This window comes from Anabrus simplex, chromosome 6, assembly GCF_040414725.1.
Source record: "Anabrus simplex isolate iqAnaSimp1 chromosome 6, ASM4041472v1, whole genome shotgun sequence".
Taxonomy (NCBI): domain Eukaryota; kingdom Metazoa; phylum Arthropoda; class Insecta; order Orthoptera; family Tettigoniidae; genus Anabrus; species Anabrus simplex.
The window spans coordinates 167,973,901-167,997,084 of NC_090270.1; the positions used below are offsets into that span (position 1 = coordinate 167,973,901).

General features: G+C 40.3%; 1 protein-coding gene across 4 annotated transcripts in view; it reads left to right on the top strand.

The window, feature by feature from the left end:
* The window catches only part of LOC136875615 (uncharacterized), a 188,412-nt gene that overhangs the window by 43,143 nt on the left and 122,085 nt on the right, over positions 1–23,184 (top strand). For all 4 annotated transcript variants that reach the window (XR_011018419.1, XR_011018420.1, XM_068228086.1 and 1 more), the window contains exon 6: positions 13,816–13,882. Coding sequence is in view for 2 of the 4 variants with exons in the window: in XM_068228086.1 (XP_068084187.1) it covers positions 13,816–13,882 (67 nt within the window). In the remaining 2 variants the exon portion in view is untranslated. The remainder of the gene's footprint in view (positions 1–13,815; positions 13,883–23,184) is intronic.

Here is a 23,184-nt window from a genome sequence, read left to right on the forward strand (position 1 = left end):
GTATTCAAAGTGTTTAAATGTTTTGTCATATCGGCAAGGAAAGCTACGCAGGATAGCCAATCGGCTTTCCTTTGTCTTCAAGAAGTTGCCGGATATCCTGTCGAAGTGCAAAATATCGTGCCGATGTGTATCCGCGGCCCAGCCATCTTCCTCCTTCCTCGTGGTAAATTACGTCACCATATTCACTGTTGAGTTCATCCAAGAACGTTTTAAAACTTCGGTGTGTTAAGGCACTACTTCGAATGTCATTGATTAATTTCATGGCAGTCTGCATACCTCCAGTGAGATCTAACGCCTATTTCGGTGCATATTGCAATGAAGTTTGTGCACCATGCCACCGCCCCTTCCCCCTACCAAAGATACCACTTTTTTCTTTCCACCATTCCCGGATGAATTCCCGACATACATAGTGCACCATCTGTAGTTATAGTGCAGAGTTTAGTCCACTCAAGTCCGACACTATCAATACATTTCACTACCTCTTCAAATAAGTCGGTCCATTTTGTGGTACCATACATGCTTCTCACTCTTGTAAGCTCTTCAGCTATAATGAAATAAATATTCACACTTCTAACAAATATCAAAAGTTGAGCAGTATAGCTTATATCAGTGCTCTCATCATATGCGATGGAAAAATATTCAAACACCTTGCCTTTTTTTAAATAAGCTGCTGCTGCCGAACAAAAGCTTTTCCATGTTCCGCAATCAGCTTTAAAATCTGATACCTTACTTCACTGTTTTGTGACCGAGCAAGTGGCCGTGCTGTTAGGGTCGCTCAGATGTGAACTTGCATTCGGGAGATAGTGGATTCAAACTCCACTGTCGGCTTCCCTGAAGGTGGTTTTCCGTGGTTTAGCATCCACACCAGGCAAATTCTGGGACTGTACCTTAATTAATGCCACGGCTGATTCATTCCCATCCCTAACCCTGTCCTATCTCATCGTCGCTATAAGACCTATCTGTGTTGGTGCGTCGTAAAGCAAGTTACAAATTGAATTCCTTGTTTCACACTTCCACCTTCTAGTAAAGTTCGTTGTTTTTTCCTTTTTTTGTGATTTTAGCAAATAATTCTTTAACTTTAGTTATACGTTCATGGTCAATAAGTTTATCAAAACCATGAGAATGTTTCGTCTGATAATCTCGTTTAATATTGTACTCTTTCATAACTCATATGACTATGAGTTCACTGCATATAACGCAAATCACTTTACTTCCATGCTCTTTCACGAAATAATTTCCCACCAAGATTCGTTAAACCTCTTACACTCGCTATCAATCTTGCGCCGTTTCGAAAGTATTTTACACTTGTAGGAACAAACACGCAGTGCACATTAACAGGTTTCAAACACAACTGATGACAAAGAACTAAAAAAGCAGGCTGAAAACCCAAGCGATATAGGCAAGGGTAACATAACTGTATTGAGAGGAGAATGACCTGATTGTTATTCCGGAGAAGCTGTGCTTGAGCAAAGAGAGGGCGTTCTAAAAATACATACTTTCCTTACCATTTACCTCCTCTGTCACGCATTCCTTGGACCAGAGTTCCATAAACAATAGTTATTATTGCGATTGTGAAGTTTTTGCCTAAAACCAAGGAAAATAGTTGCAGCTTCTATGTGTTGCCTGTGTACTTTTCGGGTGTCGAACTTTGATTCTGTAAGGCTAACGCCCCTAAGCCTGGGGCCGAACGTCCTAAGCTCCGAAGGCTTTAATTACTCCTATACGAGCAATAGATACATATTAGGCCTTGCACCATCTCCATAGCTCCATGTACAAGTTGTGAGCCCCTAAGATAGCTCTCTAAAGATAGGCCCATAAGAATAGTGTATAGCGGGCATCTTGCCGTTAAGTCTCTCCCATGCACCCTCCCAGCACGTGGCTCTGTTTTGTACGCACATCACATGACTCAAGCACGAGGATCTTTCACCGGGCGTGAACAACAAACAATCGCAACCACCCCAAAATGACGGACAACGCCTGCCCGAACCGCCATGGCATCCCACCAAACAAAATGGTTGACAACAAGCCACAGGCACGCCCACTTTACCCTATCAACGCTCTAAACCGCGCCCCCTCCTACTTTATCCCCACCAACGACCTAAGGCACGCCCCCACCTACACTCTTAGCCATGCCCCCTTAAACCCCACCGCCCTAAGTCACGCCCCCTTTACTCCCACCACCAACCAATTACTAACAAGCCATGCTCAATCTCAGCGGAGGAGGCCTCCTCCCAGGCGCGTGTGACGGAGGCAGAAGCCCAGGATTTACACTACTATTATTCTCGTAGGTAACCTGTCCTCCTCCATTCGCCTCACATGACCCTACTACCGAAGGTGGTATATACATACCACTTCATCAATCGAGTTCGTTCGAGTGATGTACGTATTTTTACTCAAGAAAGGGTACCTGAGGCGAGGCTCTTAAAGGTAAGGATAAAGTATTGGCGGAGTTTATTAATATTCATAGTACAATCACTTACCTTGTTTGTAAACACAGCCTGGGAGAAGAGGAAACCCTTAGGCTATATATAAGACCACTGTGCATTGTTTGGTATGGAAATTTACGACTTATTTTCTTCCACCCATTGATTATTTCATTTTTGTTTACAATTTTGGATTGTTGCTGCTTGTTATGTAGCTTATTTTAGGGAGAGCACTGTACACCTTCACAGAGTAGTGACATAAGGAATTACAGCCATACTTAACAGTTTTTACAAATTGTGTATGGACTCTCTCAGCTCTTCGGGTGTTATATGAGTGTATGCCAGAGTTTCTGCTATAGATAGTGTTTTTATGAACCACATTATGCCCAGTTTGATCTAGCATCATAGCTGCGACTCTATCACGTATGCAGTTGCAGAACATTGCATTTCTTGTCAAACTAATTCTTGATTTTATATTACCAACCTTAACCCATATAATCAATTTCTCTCTTCTATACTCCACATATCCAACACTCTGGAAGAAGGCTATTATGCTACCTCTTCCGAAAAGTCAAACGCCTTCTAACGAGGGAGACTATCGTCCAATGTGTATTTTATCAGCTTTATCTAAAATCTTAGAATATGTAGTCCATAAACAAATGTCAGAGTACCTTCAAACGCACAATCTCCTTAATCCTTTCCAGTCCGGTTTCCGACAAGGACATAGTACAACTACAGCCTTACTCAAAGTGACTGAGGACGTTCGACAAGAAATAGACAGAGGACGAGTCACAGTTCTAGTACTACTAGATTACAGTAAAGCTTTTGACAGCGTAGACATTGACATATTACTTGTAAAATTGAAGGTTCTACATTTTTCTCAGAGTACGATTACTTGGATGCATTCCTATCTTCACGGACGTCAACAATGTGTGAAAGGTAATAATGGAATTGTTTCCTCGTGGTGCCACGTGAAGAGAGGAGTCCCTCAAGGCTCTGTACTTGGACCTCTTCTTTTTGCACTCTTTGTGAATGACATATCATCGAATTTAAGACATTGTAAATACCACATGTACGCTGACGACCTTCAACTCTACACAGACTCCACAGCACAAGACTTTCAGGAAAATATAGACTTACTAAACATTGACTTACAGCCTGTTAGTGAATGGTCCGCTGCCCATGGCCTGCAATTGAACCCTACAAAGTCGCCGAGAGTAATCCTTCAGAATGTTGCAATTCCTTTTGTACCACAAGTGAAGAACCTCGGCGTTATCATGGACGAACGCATGACTTGGTCTGGACATATCTTACATGTCTGCCAAAAGGTTTTCTCTGCTCTTCATTCTTTATATAAATATAAATACATATTTCCAATAAAACTTAAGCAGAAATTAATCGAGGCTCTTGTAATGCCACATTTCGATTATTGCGATGTTGTTTTCAATGATGTGAGGCCACTGCTGTCCCTAAGGCTACAACGCGCTCAAAATGCATGTGTGAGTTATATATGCAATCTAAGAAAATATGACCACGTGTCATCATCTTTCCTAGAACTAGAGTGGTCGCGACTCCACGTTCGCCGTAATCATCATACTCTGTCTCTCCTCCACCGAGTCCTTACTACATCTTCCCCATCTTACCTTTCTTCGCGTTTTCATTATTTTTCAAATGTGCGTAACAGAGATACACGGGCTCAAACATCAGACCTGCTCGTCATTCCTCACCATCGAACTGCAGCATATAATAACTCATTTTCTGTATTTGCCGCCCGAGAATGGAATCGCTTACCGGATGACGTCAGAGGAATATCAACCACAAGGTAATTTAAAAGAGCGTTAAGAGGTACAGCAGGATACGAATGAACTGTGCATTTCTAGTCCTTTACTGATGGTGTTAGTACATTGTTACCACTAGTTATTATTATTATTATTATTATTATTATTATTATTATTATTATTAGGCCTATTATTATTTTTGTTGTAAGTATGTTTATCTCACTGGGGTGGAATTTTATTTCTGTTATAAAGTATTTAGATTGTCTTTAACTGTGCTATACTTAGTATTAATTACGGTAGTGTTAACTTTGATTCTACTGTATGTACAAATTGGTTTAGTGTAAGAGAAGGCCCAATGGCCTTAACTACGCCAATAAAGACAGTTATCTATCTATCTAAATACTCCGTAGGCGTTAAAGGCTGTGATTTATAAAGAGTTTTAGTGATCCTTTTCTTTTGTAAAGTGTCAACTTTCACAAAGAGTTCCTTACTTACTGCAATATCCCCAGACAAAATCATATAAGTAAGGTGACTTTCAATGAGAGCTTGGTAAATAGATTTAAAAACTTATGGTTGAATTTATGTCGTGGTCTGTGGAGCACTCCAATTATTGTTGGAGTTATTTTTTGCATATAACTTAGACTTGCTCGTTCCAGTCATTGAATCTATTTTTAAACCCAGAAATTTGATAACTTGTAATCTTCGTAAAGGCTGATCGAAATATGTTAATAAAAAATGAAATGGCGTATGGCTTTTAGTACCGGGAGTGTCCGAGGACAAGTTCGGCTCGCCTGGTGTAGGTCTTTTGAGTTGACTCCCGTAGGCGACCAGCGTGTCGTGTTGAGGATGAAATGATTATGAAGACGACACATACACACAGACCCCGTGTCATCGAAATTAACCAATTATGGTTAAAATTCCCGACCCCGCCGGGAATCGAACCCGGGACCGCTGTGACCAAAGGCCAGCGCGCTAACCATTTAGCTATGGAACCGGACAGTATGTTAATGAAAGATCAAGATGAGATTCACATGAGGTCTTGTGAAAAATGATGTACTTGGTCTTGCTAAAATTGGTTATACTGTTGTTTACAAGCCAAGTTTGTAATAAGCTAATGGCGTACTGTATTTTTACTTCAAGTTCCTTCATAGAAGTACCAACATAAAACAATATATGTATAATCTTCAAATAGAGACAGTTGTCCTTCTAGGGACCCTATATCATTCACAAATCTTAGAAATAAGATCAGACCCAGCTCTGAACCCTGTGTCGGTGTGATGTAAGACACACTGTAAAAAATATTTATAATTTGACACCAAAAGGGAAATCCGAGACATCGTTCGTCAGGACGAGTTGGCCGCTATATAAGAGCCCATTTTGTCAGTACCGGGTTCGAGGGAAATCGTTTTAACTTCGGAAATATCAGTCCGATTTCAAAAAACGAAATGTCGTTTGGAAGCCTATATCATACCCTACAAAACGACTTAAAATCATTTCAGTTGGAGAAGCCGTTAATGACGACTGCCTTTTTGAAAACAAATTGTGAAATTTTAGACACATTTTCATAAATTTCAGTTTTAAATCTCAACAAACCAAGCAAAAACATCCGATTATGCCTACCACTGCTAAGGTGACTAAATGACAAATATAAATGGGACCATAAACAGTTCTGCATGACAAAATCGAGTGCGCAGCTATCAAAAGAATATCTTCAGCGCAAGAAGAAGGTTACACAATAATTTTTATCTTATGCTAATGTCTCGTACTGTGTTCTCAATAAATAGAAAGGGATTTATAGATAAGGTAGCAATTACAGGAGAAATAAGTAATGAATACCGTATTGTTTAGTTCATTAAGAATATGTAATCGTCATTATCGGCCATTACAGAGGACTGTTGAGCGTTATAGGTGCGAGAAGGTTACACATATCTTTCCAGTCATTGCAAGTATAAAAAGACGAAATAAAATTACTTTATTTTAGACATTTTCACACATTTAAAGTTAACGGCAGTGCCACTCCGCCAATTTTTTTCGATTTGTCTCAGTGGGTTCTTAAAAGTGTAGGACAAAAGGATATCAAGTAGTGAAAATTTGAGAAAATTATGGTGGTAGGATATAAACAAATCTTTCTTTCGTAAAATATTGCGAAATGTGGACAATACCAGGCTTCAAAATATCAAAAACGCATTCGAGAGGATACAGTGGCTAGTCAGAATTCCAAAAAAGTTCAACATCACCAATGCAGAGTTTCAAAATGCTGCTCGGGAGTATCTGAAAATTAAGGCAGCCGAGCGCCGTGAGGCTAGTTCCGCATTGCTGGAGCCTTAGTCGAGCACATCTACGGCCCTGAGATGGAAATAACTCATTGTCCTGAAGACGTGTACATTTGTTTATAATTAAGAAATAACGTCTCTGCAATTTTGTTTTAAACCCGTACTGACTAGATACTTCATTTCAGTAATAGCTATCACACGGTACGTATTTTATGTGACCCATAACATGCCCGCTCAAATTTCTTCTTTTCGGAGGAAAATCATTTTACAGGAGCTGAAAACAACCCCCAAAATATGAGTGCAAATAGGTAGTAGTTTTACCGTTTCATATAAATAAATATGTTATTTTTCTTTTGAACAAAAGGAATTGCAAAATTAGTGCTGCCAAGATAATTGAAGAATTCACTTTATGCATTTTTCTCTTTGATGTAATAAGGGACAAACTACCTCGAAACTAAAATCAGATACCAAAAAGCTTTCTTAACGTGATAAATGAAATATTCTGGCAAAATGTGCGCTATAATTCCCCTTAAAACATAAAACATTTTCACATTTCCTCGAAAAATGTGTTTTGCGAAAGATAGCTACTTCTAAAGGCATATAGGTAATGATTCTTCCGAAGAGAAATTAAATTTAAGCCAACAAAACCCATTGCAAACCTTGTATTATATATTTATATGAAAAAGTCGCATCAATTCCTTATTATAAATATCCATCATCCGATGAAACGGAAGTAAACCATCTCCCAAAAAATTTACAAGTTAGTTGCCGAACGCGACCAAATTCAAACGAAAAATTGTGGAAGAAAATGTGTGTTAGACTTAATTTTTAAACAAAGTGGATGAGCTTTCATATTGTCTAGAAATACATATTATATTCACGGTGGTAGCTACCCCTCAAATCATGCGGCCCTTTTCCATGGACATATGCACGCTTTGACAACAAAACCTATTGTAAATATAGCATACAATCTCGTTTCAATAATGACATAATTCCCTGATTGTAATATCCAGCATTCAATATTACGAAGGAAAACCCCTCCAAATATTAATTCAGATATATATATATAAAGTATGCCTGATGCCACCAATTCAAAACGACAAATTTTGAAGGAAAATACACGTGGTTTCTGTGAAATAAACGCGAAAATAATTTAAAGTATAGTTTAGCCAATACATGAACGTACGAAATCTTATGCATAAGATTGGTATTTAGTCTTGGATTATTCCTTTTAAGCTCATTTTATTTAAAATCTTCTTTAGATACCGATTGGTAACATTATTACACTAATGAGATCAGTAATGTCTGCAACCATTTCTCTTCTTACCGGGCGAGTTGGCCGTACGGTTAGGGATGCGCAGCTGTGAACTTGCAACTGGGAGATACTGGGTTCGAACCTCACTGTCGGAAGCCCTGAAGATGGTTTTCCGTGGTTTCCCATTTTCGCACCAGGCTGTACCTTAATCAAAGCCACGGTCGGTTCCTTCCCACTCCTAGACCATTCCTATCCCATTGTCGCCATAATAAATATAATTTTCTTATTGGATTATCATGTTCATAGCCCGCAAAGTATCACTCTAGAACTAGTGTCCCATTATTGTAACATATGAGGTCATAGGCCTTTAAATACCATACTTTTTCATTTCGTATTTGACTCGCAGCAATAGCTGACGATTAGATGTCTGTCTTTCACTGTAACATCTCAGATACTAAACTCGAAAAGTGTGTGTTAAAGTCGAATCGCTGTTTGAGCACATTACAAATTAAAATAGGATATGTTGCCTTTACTGGTTCTATACGTTTGACAATAAGGGGTGGGAAAGTAGGCGACCGATTATTGGGCCTAATGACGAGTCATGGAGAATACATCACGACACCGGCAAAGAGCAGAGAAGCATGTAATGCCGATTGTAAAATTATATTATGCTTAAAGCAGTAAAGGTTACGATAATGTTCTTTTCTTTCTTCGGTAATGCCACTGCTCATTGACCATATCTCATATCATATATAATCTCATATATCATATCATATCATATCATATCATATCATATCATATCATATCATATCATATCATATCATATCATATCATATCATATCATATCATATCATATCATATCATATCATATCATATATCATATCATATATCATATCATATATCATATCATATATCATATCATATATCATATCATATATCATATCATATCATATCATATCATATATCATATATCATATCATATCATATCATATCATATCATATCATATCGTATCGTATCGTATCGTATCGTATCGTGTCATGTCATGTCATGTCATGTCATGTCATGTCATATATCATATATCATATATCATATCATATTGTGACAGTACGGACGGTTGCCCCGACGGTGTCAGCACGAGCCCTCTACACTCAGGATCTTGACGGGTTCTTCTCGTTATGCGGCTATTTCAAGGAACCGCGACACCACAGCTAGCTAGGGTGGTTAATTGGTGCATAATTATGATGGTTGGCATCCCTGATCATGAATGGAGGTGAAATACATCGATTACACGATGTCGAGTTGGGAATCCTCTTGGGCGACCCAAGATTTCATATCTAAAATATGAAGTTACATGAATTACTTATGTTATACGGCTTCAAGTACATCGATATCATGCTGATATTCCCTATTATTGCAGATCATATGATGCTCGCATCGAAGTTGATCGTATTACTAATGTTGGAATTAATGATTTATCATGAACCTGAGGTTGGAACTAATTCACAAATATGGTTGCTTACAGCTAAATAATAATGAAGAGAACTGAGATATTCTGGATTGGATCATGTTTATTCAAGATAGAACTTCTAACTAGATTAAGACGAAACCAAAGCGTGCCTTAACATCTCAAACATACATCTATTGCAATCACAACCAATCGTTTATCTAAATTTGACTCAATGTAATGCAGTGATAACGTTGCGTAATTTTCATATCTCAAAATCTAATCGTGGATACGAACATCAGTTCACAATAATGATTAATGTTATCCCAGAGATTGACAAACATTATGAGATCTTATTGAACATACTGTAATCTGCCTGAGTGAAATAACCTACGTGATAATACTCATTACTGATTGTCTTGTCGTTGATACATATGTGTCAGACTCAATACCATACATGTCGTACATATTAAGAATTTTTACATTTATTTTCGTCGGTTTGGTCCAGATAATAATGCTTTTCACGGCTTGACTGAAATAAACTGAAATTAAACGATTACTATTACATCTTAAGTAAATTACGTTGTCCTGAAGACGCTCGCCTCCACGCGAAAATAAATGCACAACTATCCTCATACATACCTTCGAGGATCTATCTAACCTAACAAACAATAGATGATATGGATGATGAAATGACAAGACATAATATCAACAAGACATATTCAATTCACATTCAAATATCAAATCAAAGTATCACATGATATCTACTCTACGTATTAATTAACTACTATGCCCATGAGGTGCTACTCTTAACCTACACAAGATATCATGGTACACATGCTCCTAGCCACGTGTGAGGTGAATTTCATAAATGTCGCAAGCATATCGCTACAGATCCAGTCGAAAAGCATAAACAAACGAAACGTGAATCTCCACTGTGGTAATCATGACGTCGTGATAATAAATCAGATCATAATAGTCGACACAGTTTCGTAATTAATAATAATCACCATCATAACCCCAATATACACTTACATACGTGACATACATATCCATTAATACCGCTTGAATTCAAAGTGCGCACAACACACCTAAACGGCAAGTGCTTCGTGGCGGATTATTTAGTGAACTATCAACACATCTCTTACGAATTCCATTACTCTCAATACACGGCATTTTTCAGTATAAGAACCAGTTAAGTACACTCAAGCTCACCACAAGCCTCGGCCGCATATCACAGTATCATAAAGCACTGACTTATTATCTACGACAATAAATATCAACATCACTGGCACTTAATATTCACTTGGCATACACATTCTCACTTATATATTCATATAACGTAGTCTCATATATTTATGACTCGTAGCTTCATACTAAATACATTACTTACCTGGATATTATCTTCCTGTAATACCACGATATGCCGTAATTTCTTGCTCACCATAATAATAACCATGCTGTGATTAATACTCAACTGATAATTCACCATTTGATTCGCGATGTTCACTCACAACATTACACGCAACAAACCACATCACCATTACCTGTGCGTAGCTAGCATTTACAGTACTTCACAATACAGATACGCCTAGATTATACACCAACACGTGCTACATATGTTCGCATAAACTCGTCGACCACGCAGCAATACGATACAAATTGATATGAACAACATCGAAGTCTGCTCCCTTCAATAAACAATCACACACTCACATAACACCGTGAAAATTCCAATATCACATCGCCAAACGCGTATATACACTGAAGAAAATGGGAATTGCAACATCCAGGAGTGGTGCTACATTCCTGCAATTGAACCTGCAGGATGAGTGTTCGGTTGTGCTTCGATAATTACTCTTTCAGGTCCCTCTGACCGCAAGTTTGGACAACAAACAATACAGGATGTGCCCACCACGAGCGGCAATACATTGTTGAATTCGTCGAGGCATGGAGTCAGTAAGGCCCTGGATCGCTTCCTGAGGAATTGTGGCCTATGCTTGCTGCACTGCACGGGTCAGTTGTTCCAGAGTTGTGGGTGGCTGAGGGCGGTTGGCCAGTTGTCGACCCATCATGTCCCACACATGCTCAATAGGACTGAGGTCCGGGGATCTGGCGGGCCATTCTAAGGTTGTGATGTCGTGGAGAGCTTCTCTGGAGATGCGTGCAGTGTGAACTCGGGCATTGTCCTGCTGAAACATACCATTAGCAATGTTCGCCATCATAGGGGCAACCACTGGATTGAGTACCCTATCAACGTACTATCGAGCAGTCATAGTGCCCTCAACAAGCACCAATTGTGATTTCACATTAAAGCCAATAGCTCCCCAGACCATATTGCTTGGTGTTGGCCCTGTGTGTCTCTCGACAATAAGATCTGGGTGGCCCCTCTCCCCGGTACGTCGGCGCACACGATTCCGGCGATCACCGCGGGCAAGACAGAAGCGCGATTCATCACTAAAGGCGACCCTATGCCATTCGACGACCCACGTCGACACCAGGCCAGCCTCACACGTCGCTGTTGTGGGGTCAGTGGAACACCTTCTGCAGGGACACGGGCTCGTAAGCCAGCTGTACGCAGGCGATTACCAACTGTTTGTTGTGTAACGTGGGGTGCCACAGCTGCTCGAATTTGCGCTGCTCTTGCATGGGGTTCCATCCGGGCCATCCTAATAATGCGGCGAACCTCTCTCACAGTTGTCTGTCGCGCTGGGCCTGTGCCAGGTCTACGAGTGTGGGTACCTTCATTCGACCACTGCTGCCATACACGTTGTACCGTAGATGCCTGTCGGCCAACACGTGCAGAGAACAGTCCTTAGCGATAATCCAGCCTCACACAGCCCAATTATCCGAGCCTTTTCAAACGGTAACAGTTGTTGATAGCGAGCTCTTCTCTGTCGTCGGGGCATGTTTGACGGGGAACACTTCACTGCACAGACTGCAAGTCAACTACGCTACACCAGAGTCCGTATACTGGAGTTGATTCCTCCGCGACCAATCATGTGGGAAGACCTGTAGCAACAATCCAATGGGTCTGGAACTTTGATCGTTTACATACTTACATGACATCGTTCCAGATCTTGAAAATCAACACAAACGACCAATGCCTTCATGGTGTTGCAATTTCCATTTTCTTAAATGTATGTCACAAATTGCTAACCCTTTTTTTTCTAGTTGCTTTACGTCGCACCGACTCAGATAGGTCTTATGGCGATGATGGGACAGGATAGGGCTAGGAGTGGGAAGGAATCGGCCGTGGCCTTAATTAAGGTACAGCCCCAGCATTTGCCTGGTGTGAAAATGGGAAACCACGGAAAACCTTTTTCAGGGCTGCCGATAGTGGGGTTCGAACCTACTATCTCCCGAATACTGGATACTGGCCACAATTAAGCGACTGCAGCTATCGAGCTCGGTAACCCTCTTTTTGAGACCTTTACCGACTACAGTCTCGGTAAGACGGTTTAACGTTAACAGTATCGCGTAATAACTGTTACGAAGCAACAAACGTTCCACTATTGGATGAGCAGCGATTAGGAAATCATTCTCTGTACAATCGGACGGCAGCTTCTGAATTACGAGTTGCTTAACCGTAAAGAAGCAGCATATGCGCCAACTCTTTAGAAAACTCAAATTTTCCAGCAAGAGCAGGCTGCAGTTTTATTGCGCTTGTAGTACTCTAACAAATCATGTTCGTTATCTGTCTAGCAATAACCAGTTCGTGTTCTTGTTATGATTCGCTCAACTACTCTGACCTTCGTTCAGGAGTGTTGTGTTTGTCACAACAGGTCGCTTGACACTGCGCAGGAGTGACTTACAGTATACAAAAGCAAGCCTCTGTACCTACTGATTGTTTTAAGCACCTTACATAAAAGTACTGTGTTTTACAACGTCATGCCTGTCCAAAATATAAAATAAAATATTATTACGTATGCCTTGCAGATATCACTGCTATCCCGTATGATCGCGGTGCATTACCCTTCTCCCTGTATCCAGACTATTGTACTCTGTGATGGTGGATTTGGCGAAGGTTGTTGTTTTATGAGGCAAAACTATTCTTCCTCCTTCCCTCTAACAGCAAGACAAGAAGCCAGATTCGGCAAAGCCTCCATCCCATCACTCCTTCCCCTTATCTTGATAGTATCCTTGCCGTTCTAGTTCTCATATTGCTTCTTTACTGGAGTGTCTTATCTTCTAAATCTTACAGCTGAATTTGTTTACGAAAGATGAAAACGCAATTGCTATAATTATCTTGAAAGTTATCTTTCTTCAATGAAGTTGTTTCAAATCCCAGACATTTTCCTTGCCAGGCTGACTTAGAGGCGCTGGCTTCCTGAGGCAAATTTAGTGGGTTGGATCCCACCGTCGTACGGTTGTATGATATTTGAAGGTGCTTAAATATGCCAGACTCATGTCGGTATATTATTAACAGGCGCGTAAAGAAACTACTTCGGGACTGGCACCTTGGCGTCGCCGAAAATCGTGAAAGTAGTTAGTGGGGCATATAACCAATAACATACCTTTTTACATATTCCTGCTTTCCCTGGTAGATGAAGCACGTTTTCTGTATAATCTAATAAATGCTCATATTTTATTCCATTGATATTTTCTTACCGCTATTATGAAACTTCTATTCCTGAACAGATCTGCCGATAGAATGGTACACCATGAAGAGGCAGTTGAGGAAACGAGGCCAGAGTAAGAGAGGAAGGTAAGTAAAGAGTTCTTTAGAACTTATTTTATCTACAACATGAGATGAACAATGAATCATCAACTGTTGTGTTACAAATGACTTCTTCATTTCTCGCATTCTCTGTGATGATTGAGGCAAAACTATTCTTCCTCCTTCCATCCAACAGCAAGACAAGAAGTCAGGTTCGGCAAAGCCTCCATCCCATCCCTCCTTCGCATTATCTTCTCATGTAATGTTTAAATCACTTACTTTGCCATTTAACTGCTGAATTACCGTATGTTTGTTTTGATGAGACATGTCTTTGAAATTTGTGGCTGGGGAGTGGGATGGGGGTCTCAAGCGACGAATGGTTGTAACACTTTTCATGAAACACTTATTATTGCCCAAAAGTATTATATACCAGATGAATCAGCTGCCCTTACCAATATTTTATGTTAGATTGCCGTGATGTTGTTATTTCTGTACTAGCAACCCATATGGTACTAATGCACTGTAAGCATATCCTGCAAATGATTTTGAACAATATTATCGTTCTCACCATGTGACTATAACCGTCCGAAAAATATGACATCCTTTCAATCATTTATGGTACGTCAATCTACCATCCAGCTACGTTAAGATGTAATGCCAAGTGACCGGTTTTAACAGAACGCGAAATTAATACTACGATTAAACTGACGTGAACAGCGTAAGAATCATCGAACTGGAGGAATAAGGTCCTCTAAGGGTCTAAGGTATGTTTATTACAAGTTTCAGTCACAGCTCTGGAAAAGCGTATGTGGTCAAACACTAGCCTACCTATTAAAGGAACGTCGTACTGGTAGTTACTCGGTCTAGAAAGCCAAGAATAACGGCCGAGAGGATTCGTCGTCCTGACCACACGACACCTCGTATGACTAGCGGTTGCTTGGTAGGCCAAGACCTTTCAGGGCTATAGTGCCGTGGGGTTAGTTTAGTACTGGTAATTATATTCCTACTACGTACTTCTGTTTTTACATCGATATGAAGCTTCAGTGTTTAAACACAAGCTAGTGTGTGCCACACGAAAGTAGTGAGACGCTGCTATCATTACTTTTATGCACTGCGGATAATCACTCACTCACTCACTCATACACTCACCAGTAATCTGCATTTAGAGGTGTCGCCCAGATTGCAGATTTCCTATCAGTTGTTTACCTAGCCTTTTCTTAAATAATTTCAAAGTGTGGAAATCCATCGAGTATCTCCCTTGGTGAATTATTCCAAGCCTTAATTTTCTCCCATCTCTCCATTGACAGCTCGGAACATTCTGGTTACGAGGGAAGTATTTTTATTCGAACGCTTACAACATAATAAAAATGTGTGAATAGAATAAAGTAAAAGGCCTAATGTCTACGGTGTTGGCCGTTTCCATAATATTACGTTTTCGCCTCTTGTAGCAGAAATGACGTACATATTTAGCGGAGTGGTATGATTCGAGCACGACCAGCGCCAGTTGACAGTGTACCTCACTAGTCGGGTGCAGTGTTTGCGTCAGTGCTATCACTCAATCCCTGAAATGTTTTGAAAATTCTGGAGACACTGTTACAACGTACGCATGAGAATCTTAAGGAGGATATAATTGGTTACGATAACAAGCCTTTGAGCAGCTTTTTGGCTGACACTTTGGAACAAAAACGTAATGAAGAATTCGATATAGGATGCATGGAGTATGTACAGAAATATTACAAGAGAAGGAAAGTGATGATTCAAATTATAACAACTTACTGTGGAAATAACAGTCCTCCGAGGCATGGAAGTATTAGTCAAAGCGATTATGAACCATTACCCCTAGAAGATCCAGTAGGTAGAGTTTTGGAGACGATAGATGACGCCAGTCACACAGGGTGATACGACTCATGTCGAAAATGAGTGTAGCGCTACAAATGCATCCGTTCAAAGCGAAATGCAAATCAGTACTGGACTATGCAATCCGAACAAAAACCCGAAGACGTGAAAAGTCAGAGAGAAGAGGGGAAACGACAGTAAAATTCATAAATAGGCCCGTATGATTAAAAATTTGATGAAGCCAGGGACTATGTTTCACGGGTGCATCACTGGCACCTATAGTAATAAGCAATGGAGGATGCTAAACAGTTTTATAGCGTCATTGGAATTTATACAGAACTTGAAACAAGAGTATGAAATAACCGCAAGACACGCATCACACTTCCTGACCAGAAAGGGCATCAAGGAAAGCAACGAAATTCTAAAAGCGACACATACCGGTGGACTATCAATAGTAGGGCAAAGGGGATACTGAACCAAATTTCATGTTCGCCACAGCTAGTTTTTTGCTGAGTCAGCATTTTCTTGGTGTGCAGCGCAGCATGGTCAATCACGTCATAACGTAATCTAACCTCACAGGCTCCCTGTAGGAGCCCAACGGTCAGGTTAGTGACCTGTTTTGGGAGAGAGGCGCTAGCTATTGGGTTCCTGACGGGGATTCGAAACTACGTCCTTCCGGGCGAGCCGAGCACGCCTTTATCGCCTCGACCAGGCAGCCCCTAAACGAAACTCATGGTGTACCACGCTGTTGTCATTACAACATTTCTATATGGTTGTGAAACTTGCACCCTTTACTAACGTGACGTGAAAAATCTTGTGCGGTCCCACCAACGACAATTTCGATCCATCCTTAGGATCAAAAGGGAAGACCATGTCACCACATAGCTGTTCTTGAGAAAGCTCATGCCAAGAATATTAATGCCATCATTGATCGTCAGATTAGATGGATTGGCCATGTCCGTCGGATGAGTGATACCAGATTTCCACGCCAAATCTTGTATGGTGAACTATGTTCCGGCACCAGACCTCGTGGAGAGCTCATGAGGCTCTACAAGGACCAGCGTAACCACACTATGAATATGACGGGTCTCAATCCACACACCTGGGACACGCTTGCTCAAGACCTTACATTTTGGTGCCAGACCATCCCTACTGCTCTCAATCTGCGAAGCAGATGTGAAGAGGTCAGGAGAGAAGCACGAAAACTCCGTGCAGTACAACCACGCCCTCCTCCAACAATTCTGTGCAATATGCGTGAACGCTTATTCCATGTCTGTTCAACCATCAAAAGTGCATCCACAGACAGACGCGAATTATCTGAAGAAGTTAATTACTCGGAAAAAGTTAAAGACGACGACGATTGTTATTCAATATTATTATTATTATTATTATGCATATCCCATTCCATATGTTAATACTGCAACTGCTATGTAAATCGTTATCAATTACGGAATTTTAAATTTAATCAATAGCCAGATATTAGTTCTATTACCCCATTGACAACACTGACTCTCTAACAGTGACCACTACGAAGTAATGAATGAAATGCTGTAAGCAAACATATGTTAAAATACTACAATTGTAATTGTTTTTTAAAATAACAAAACATCATAAGAAAAAGGCTATGAAAGACTTAAAAGTCAAGCAAGAGGCTTAACAAATAAAAATGTAAAATAAAATGTGCGGTGCGGTTCTCTCATCGAGGCGTTCCTTGGGGGTGCGGTTATCTCTGCACCGGAAATAAAATAAAACAATAACAAAAATTATGTCGCCTGTGGTGATAAGTTCATAACGTGGATGTGATCATTTAATTCTTGTCATTATGCTGAAAATTTTGTGAAATCGAAGTTGAAAAATTAAGGAATACTCCGACATTTTCGAAGAAGTCAATTAAATATTTGTTTATTTTTGTTGTGAATTTATGTAAAAAAAAGTTGTAAAGTCGCCATTGTAAGAACTAAGGCATTTTCGAAGAAGTCGATGAAATATTTGGTTTTTTGTTGTGAATTTATGTAAAAATATTAATAAGAATTTTTTAGGATTCACAAGAGAGACATTTATATTTATTTAAACATTATGAGTGTTGGAAGAAATACATTTATTTTGGTATTGGAGATCTCATGTAGTGTGCTTGTTGTAACTTGCAATCTGTTAAACAACCTTTTGTATCACCCTGTATTTGGCACGTGGTGGCTTCGATAACGAAATCGCTGCGTTTCGCAATCCAAAACTCTAGAATGTGTTGCCCGTATAAGGGTAAATTGTTTTAATTGGTCGGAATAACGATCGTTTTCATTGGCGAAAATTGTGGGTCGAATCGTAGTAAGCTTCCCTGATAGGCTGTTTGCATGTTTCTCAATCTCCGGCCTTTGGCTCCTCGGTAGGAGCAGGGCTCTGGTCCGCGTCTTTGGTTTTCGTACGCACTTCGAGTGTGGTCCCGTCAGCGGTTCCAGCCACCTCAGGGTGAGCATGTTTCCTTTTCTTGAATTTTAAATTAACATGTAAATTTATTTGTTTCGGAGTTTACCTTAGACCCTCGTTTTCACCGTTTTGTTTTGCAATGCCTTAGCTCGTCAGCTAGGCATATCTTTTCTTTTGGAGGCGATTACCTTTTATTAACCTTTTTAATTGTGTAATGTAAATTTAATTTTTCATCAGGGGTTGCCTCCAGTAGTCCCGCGTCAATTTAGTGTACGCCGTTTGGAGCTATGCGTCTTTCGCTGATGTGTATTACGAAAACAGCAACTCTAAAGGCCTCTGCTTAAATTTCAAATTGCTTTGTCATTTCCCTTGTAAATTATACGCAATTCTCTGTGAATTTCCTTTTCAATTTTCCTCGTAAAATAGTAATTGATTTTATATTCTCTGTCAAAGTTTCATTGTAAAATTCTAATTGCATAAGTTGCTCTCATTTTTAAAAATGTAATCTTAATTATTTTTTTATGGGTTTTCGCTGGACACCTTCTTGTGGATCAGAACTTCTAATATACCATTTGATTTTCTGAAGAACCATAGATAGGAACCTCGTGGTTCGATTCGCCTTGGTTTTTCTTGATTGATCATGTTTGTTCTATATTTCTGTTATCCAACTATGTTTCAGTTTCCTTTTTGTTAGTAAATGCAGACTGAAGGGTAATTGTTCGCACGTCTTTTTCCCTACAACGTCACGTAAGATCATCTCCTCTTAGGGATCCCAGTCCGCTTCCCACATCCTTCTCTAGTTGACATGTTGGTAATCCTGCTTATCTTTGTTTCCAGCCATGTGTATTTTTTTGAAACTTACGATGTTATTATTAATATCTTATCGGTTGACATATGTTCCTTCAGGTTTGTTACTTTGATTATTACTTTATTACTTTGATTTATATGTGCGTTACATTAATGTGACCAGCTCCAAAAAAGGGGGTACATCTGTTAGCTGAGGCGTGGTTGTAGCAGAAAGAGGGCGAAGGCGGTAACCCTTAACTAACCTAAAATAACCTAGCATCATCTCCAAACGTACTTTCTTCTTAGTATGTCACGTGTGGTCTCTATCCCTTTCCATTTGAGGAAGGAGGAATTAAACTACGAACTGCGTATTCGTAAATTGAATTCGACAGGAAGGGTTAAAGATGACACAAGCTTATGAAAGCAATCGCTCAACATACCGATGTCAGTCCTCGAGTAATCAACAGACGAAGTGTGCGCATCTTTGACAATCGTTAGAGATAAAATAACCGAGTTTGAGGCTATTATTTTGTCTTTTTGTTCCTCCGAACCGTCTAATGCTCAGTTAACACGTGTGAAAGCCCAAGTGCAGCATTACGTGGATAGGATTCGCGACTTGTTAGCTCTTAATTTATCTGTAAACGAGCGACAGGAGTGTGAGCTCTTATTGTCGCAGTTCTCTGGGATTTTCGATAAAATAGTAGGCTTGCTAGAAGGCATTGCGTTGCCTAGTTCTAGCTCTGAATTTCAAGTGTCGGCTCCGTCCGAAAATTGTGAAAGCGAAGTAATTTCTGTATCGTCCGCTTCACAAACTAGTACAGTGGTAACTTGTGATAATGTCCGCCTGCGATCTTCTTCTGCTATTTTTATAAGCGCTTCTCAGCCTGTTCCTCATGTGGAAATGCAGAAATACCCCCATGTCCAAGTGTCACCTGTATCAAATGCTTCGGTGGTTTCTCAGATGTGCGAAAATGTTTCACAGATGCGATTATCTGCGCCGATTTCATTGCAACCTAACGGCATTCCTATCCTCACTTTCAGTACTCCATCCTTTTCCCAAGGACGTTTGAACCAAGAATACTATGTAACTGTGATTCCTTCTCAGAACCAATCTAGTCCTTTTCAGGTACTTCCTACACTTGCTGTTTCTCAATTTTTTCCAATGTACCTCACCCATTAACTGCTGTGTTTAACGGGTGTATCAAAGTTAACCGCTAATTCGATTGATGAGATCATGTCATTCTTACGGTTTTTGGTTGAATTTAAAGATCAGGCTATTGTATACTCTTTAAATAGTGACAATTCTTCCAAATCTTATATCCACAAGTATCTGGAGCTCTTTCTGAGCACATCATTAAGAGCCATTTCTGAAAGATGGACAGTGGATCAGTTTCACGCACATGTGGTATACTTCTTTATTCCTTCCCGTGCATTGTCTTCATTGGTGCAAAAGGATTATTTCCGTGTGCAGCATTTGAATGAAACCTTGTCTGAATATATTCAGGACATTAAGTTCAATGCTAGGATTTTTATGCTCAACTATTCTGAGTCTCAAATGGTTGCCAGCATTGTTGAGGGTCTTGCACCTAATTATCGGTCTATCTTGCTCTTTCACCGCGACCAGCTACATTCGCCCAATTGGAAGCTATTATTGTTTCTGCCGAAGGTATTAGGTACGCCGACCAGATACGCGTTGCTTTAGGTCCTCCTCCTATGAGCATGTCTTCTCAGGTCACTAGTACCGCTTCTTCTCCTTCTTCCAAGCCACGTAATTCTCGCGCATGTTTTAGTTGTGGCTGCACTGATCATTTCCAGTTGAATTGTCCTAAAATTAGGTCCTTAGGCAATCCAAAACCTGATGTGGGTAGAGTCTCTTCCAGCAATAATTCTTGTCGATACTGTGGATCGAATAGACATTTTTCTAGACAGTGTCCTTGCAACTCTTCCGGCTCTGGGGGTCCTGGCAATGGTAATTCTAGATGACTAACCGCCAATTCTTGTGGCAAACCTCAAAGAGTAGCTTCATGATTCGTCTGTTATCACTGTAGGTTAGATGATGACTTACATAATTCTGTGGCTGATGATAGATCTCAATCTGAACCTACTGTCAATTTTCTACAATCTTGTGGTATTTCTGCTATTCCACCTTTTACCTTACATATGCTTAGAGGTGAACAATGAACCTGTCTGTGCTTTGGTTGATTCTGGAAGTAGCATCACCTTGATGAGTGAAAGCTGGTATAATTCCATGAAGACTGTTTGCAAGTTCCCTTCCTTAAAACCTGTATCTTTAACCTGCCATACGGCCAACTCTAATTCCTTGAATGTGATTGGATGTCTGAATGTCAAAATTAGAATCCGTAATTTCACGTGCTAGTGGCGAAAGATTTATTTTGTCCTTTCATTTTGGTTGCAAATGTTATTGCCAAAACTGGTATGATATTGGACCTTCAGTACAATGAGTTCCAATTTAAATTTCTCTTAGGATCTTTACATTGTGTAATCGTTCCCCTGTTCTTCTTTATCATTTCAATGCTGTCTCCGAGGAAACGGGTGAACCCAAAGCCTTTGACTTTGATCATTTGCCTGACGATCAAGCTAACCAACTTAGAAATCTTTGTGATAAATTTCCTGATGTATTTACCAAGAAGTTAGGTGTAACCAAAGTCTTGGAATACAAAATTGAACTCACTGACAATGTACCTGTTCGTTCTCCTCCGTATCGGTTGTCGCCTTCCAAGATGAAAGCCCTTAAGGCTATTATCGATCAAATGCTTGCTGATGGTGTAATATGTCCCTCTAAATCTGCTTATTCTTCTCCCATATTTCTGGTCCCTAAACCACAGATTGACTTCAGGCCTGTTGTCGATTATCGAATGTTATATAAGAGAGTTTTACTTCAATCCGTTCATCTTCCTAACTTACACTCTTGTTTCTCTTGGTTTGCTAAAGCCAAAATTTTTACCACTTTTGATTTGAATCAGGCCTATTATCAGATACCTCTTGCTGAAGAATCCAAGCACCTCATTGCTTTTGCTACTGGTTGAAATCTATATGAATTTGAGCGCGTCCCATTCGTCCTGTCGACGGGGGCTGCGGTCCTTACTCGGCTGCTAGATAATGTCAGACAATAAATTCAAATTTGTATATAATTATTTGGACGATTGAGTTAGTTTCAGTCAAACCTTTGAAGGGCACCTTGTTCATCTCAGTGAAGTCCTTGAAATACTCCGTAAATCAGAGCTAACCCTCCAGGCTAGCAAAGTTACTTTTGCACAGCCCCAGATGTCCTTAAGCCATAGTGTGTCTGAGAAAGGTGTCTCTATTGACCAATCTCGTACTGCAGCTATTCAAAATTTTCCCACTCCTATATATGTGCCAACGCCCGTAGCCGTGTTGAAACACCGGATTCTGTGAGATCTCCGAAGTTAAGCAACATTGGGCGTGGTCAGGAGTTGGATGGGTTGCCACGCGCTGTTGGTGGGGGTAAGGGAATGGAGGAGCGGAAAGGAACTGGCCACCCTATCGCACGTAAACTCCGACTCAGGAACACCTCTGCGGAGGTTCGGACCTGCCTTCGGACAGAATACACCCTTACCTTACCTTACCTTACCTAAAGATGTCAAGGCTGTAGCTAGGTTCGTTGGCATGGTCAGTTTCTTCCGTAAATTCACCCCCAATTTTGCTGAAAGAGCAGCCCCATTAAACGCCTTGATTGGGGTGATACCCAACTTGAAGCTTTCTATGACCTGAAATCTGCCTTGAGTAACGCTCCTGTGCTGACTATGCCAGATTTTTCTAAATGTTTCATTCTCCAAACCGATGCCTCATCTACTGGTATATCTGGTGTTCTCCTTCAGGAATTTGAAGAGGGACGTCGTCCAAATTCTTATACTTCCCGTAGTCTCAATCCTGATGAACGTAACTACTCGATCTGTGAATTAGAAGCTTCAGCTGTTGTTCCCTCTCTAGAAAGATTTAGAATGTACCTCGAACACCTCCCATTTGATCTTGAAACAGATAATCAGGTATTGAGTTGGATATTGGCCAAACCAAGAAGGACCGGTCGTCTTGCGCGTTAGGCAGTACGCATCTCAGCTTTTCAACTTGAAGCTCGACACATTCGTGGCATCGAAAACGTTGTTGCTGATAGCCTCAGTAGGATGTTCTACCCTGGCACTACTGATCCTCAATCAGAACCTGCAGATCCCTCTCTTGAACAAGTTTCGGTCTTTGTTAATGTAGTTCTCACTAATTCCCCTTTCCTTTTCAAAGATATTGCTAAACATAAAGAATAGGATGCTGAA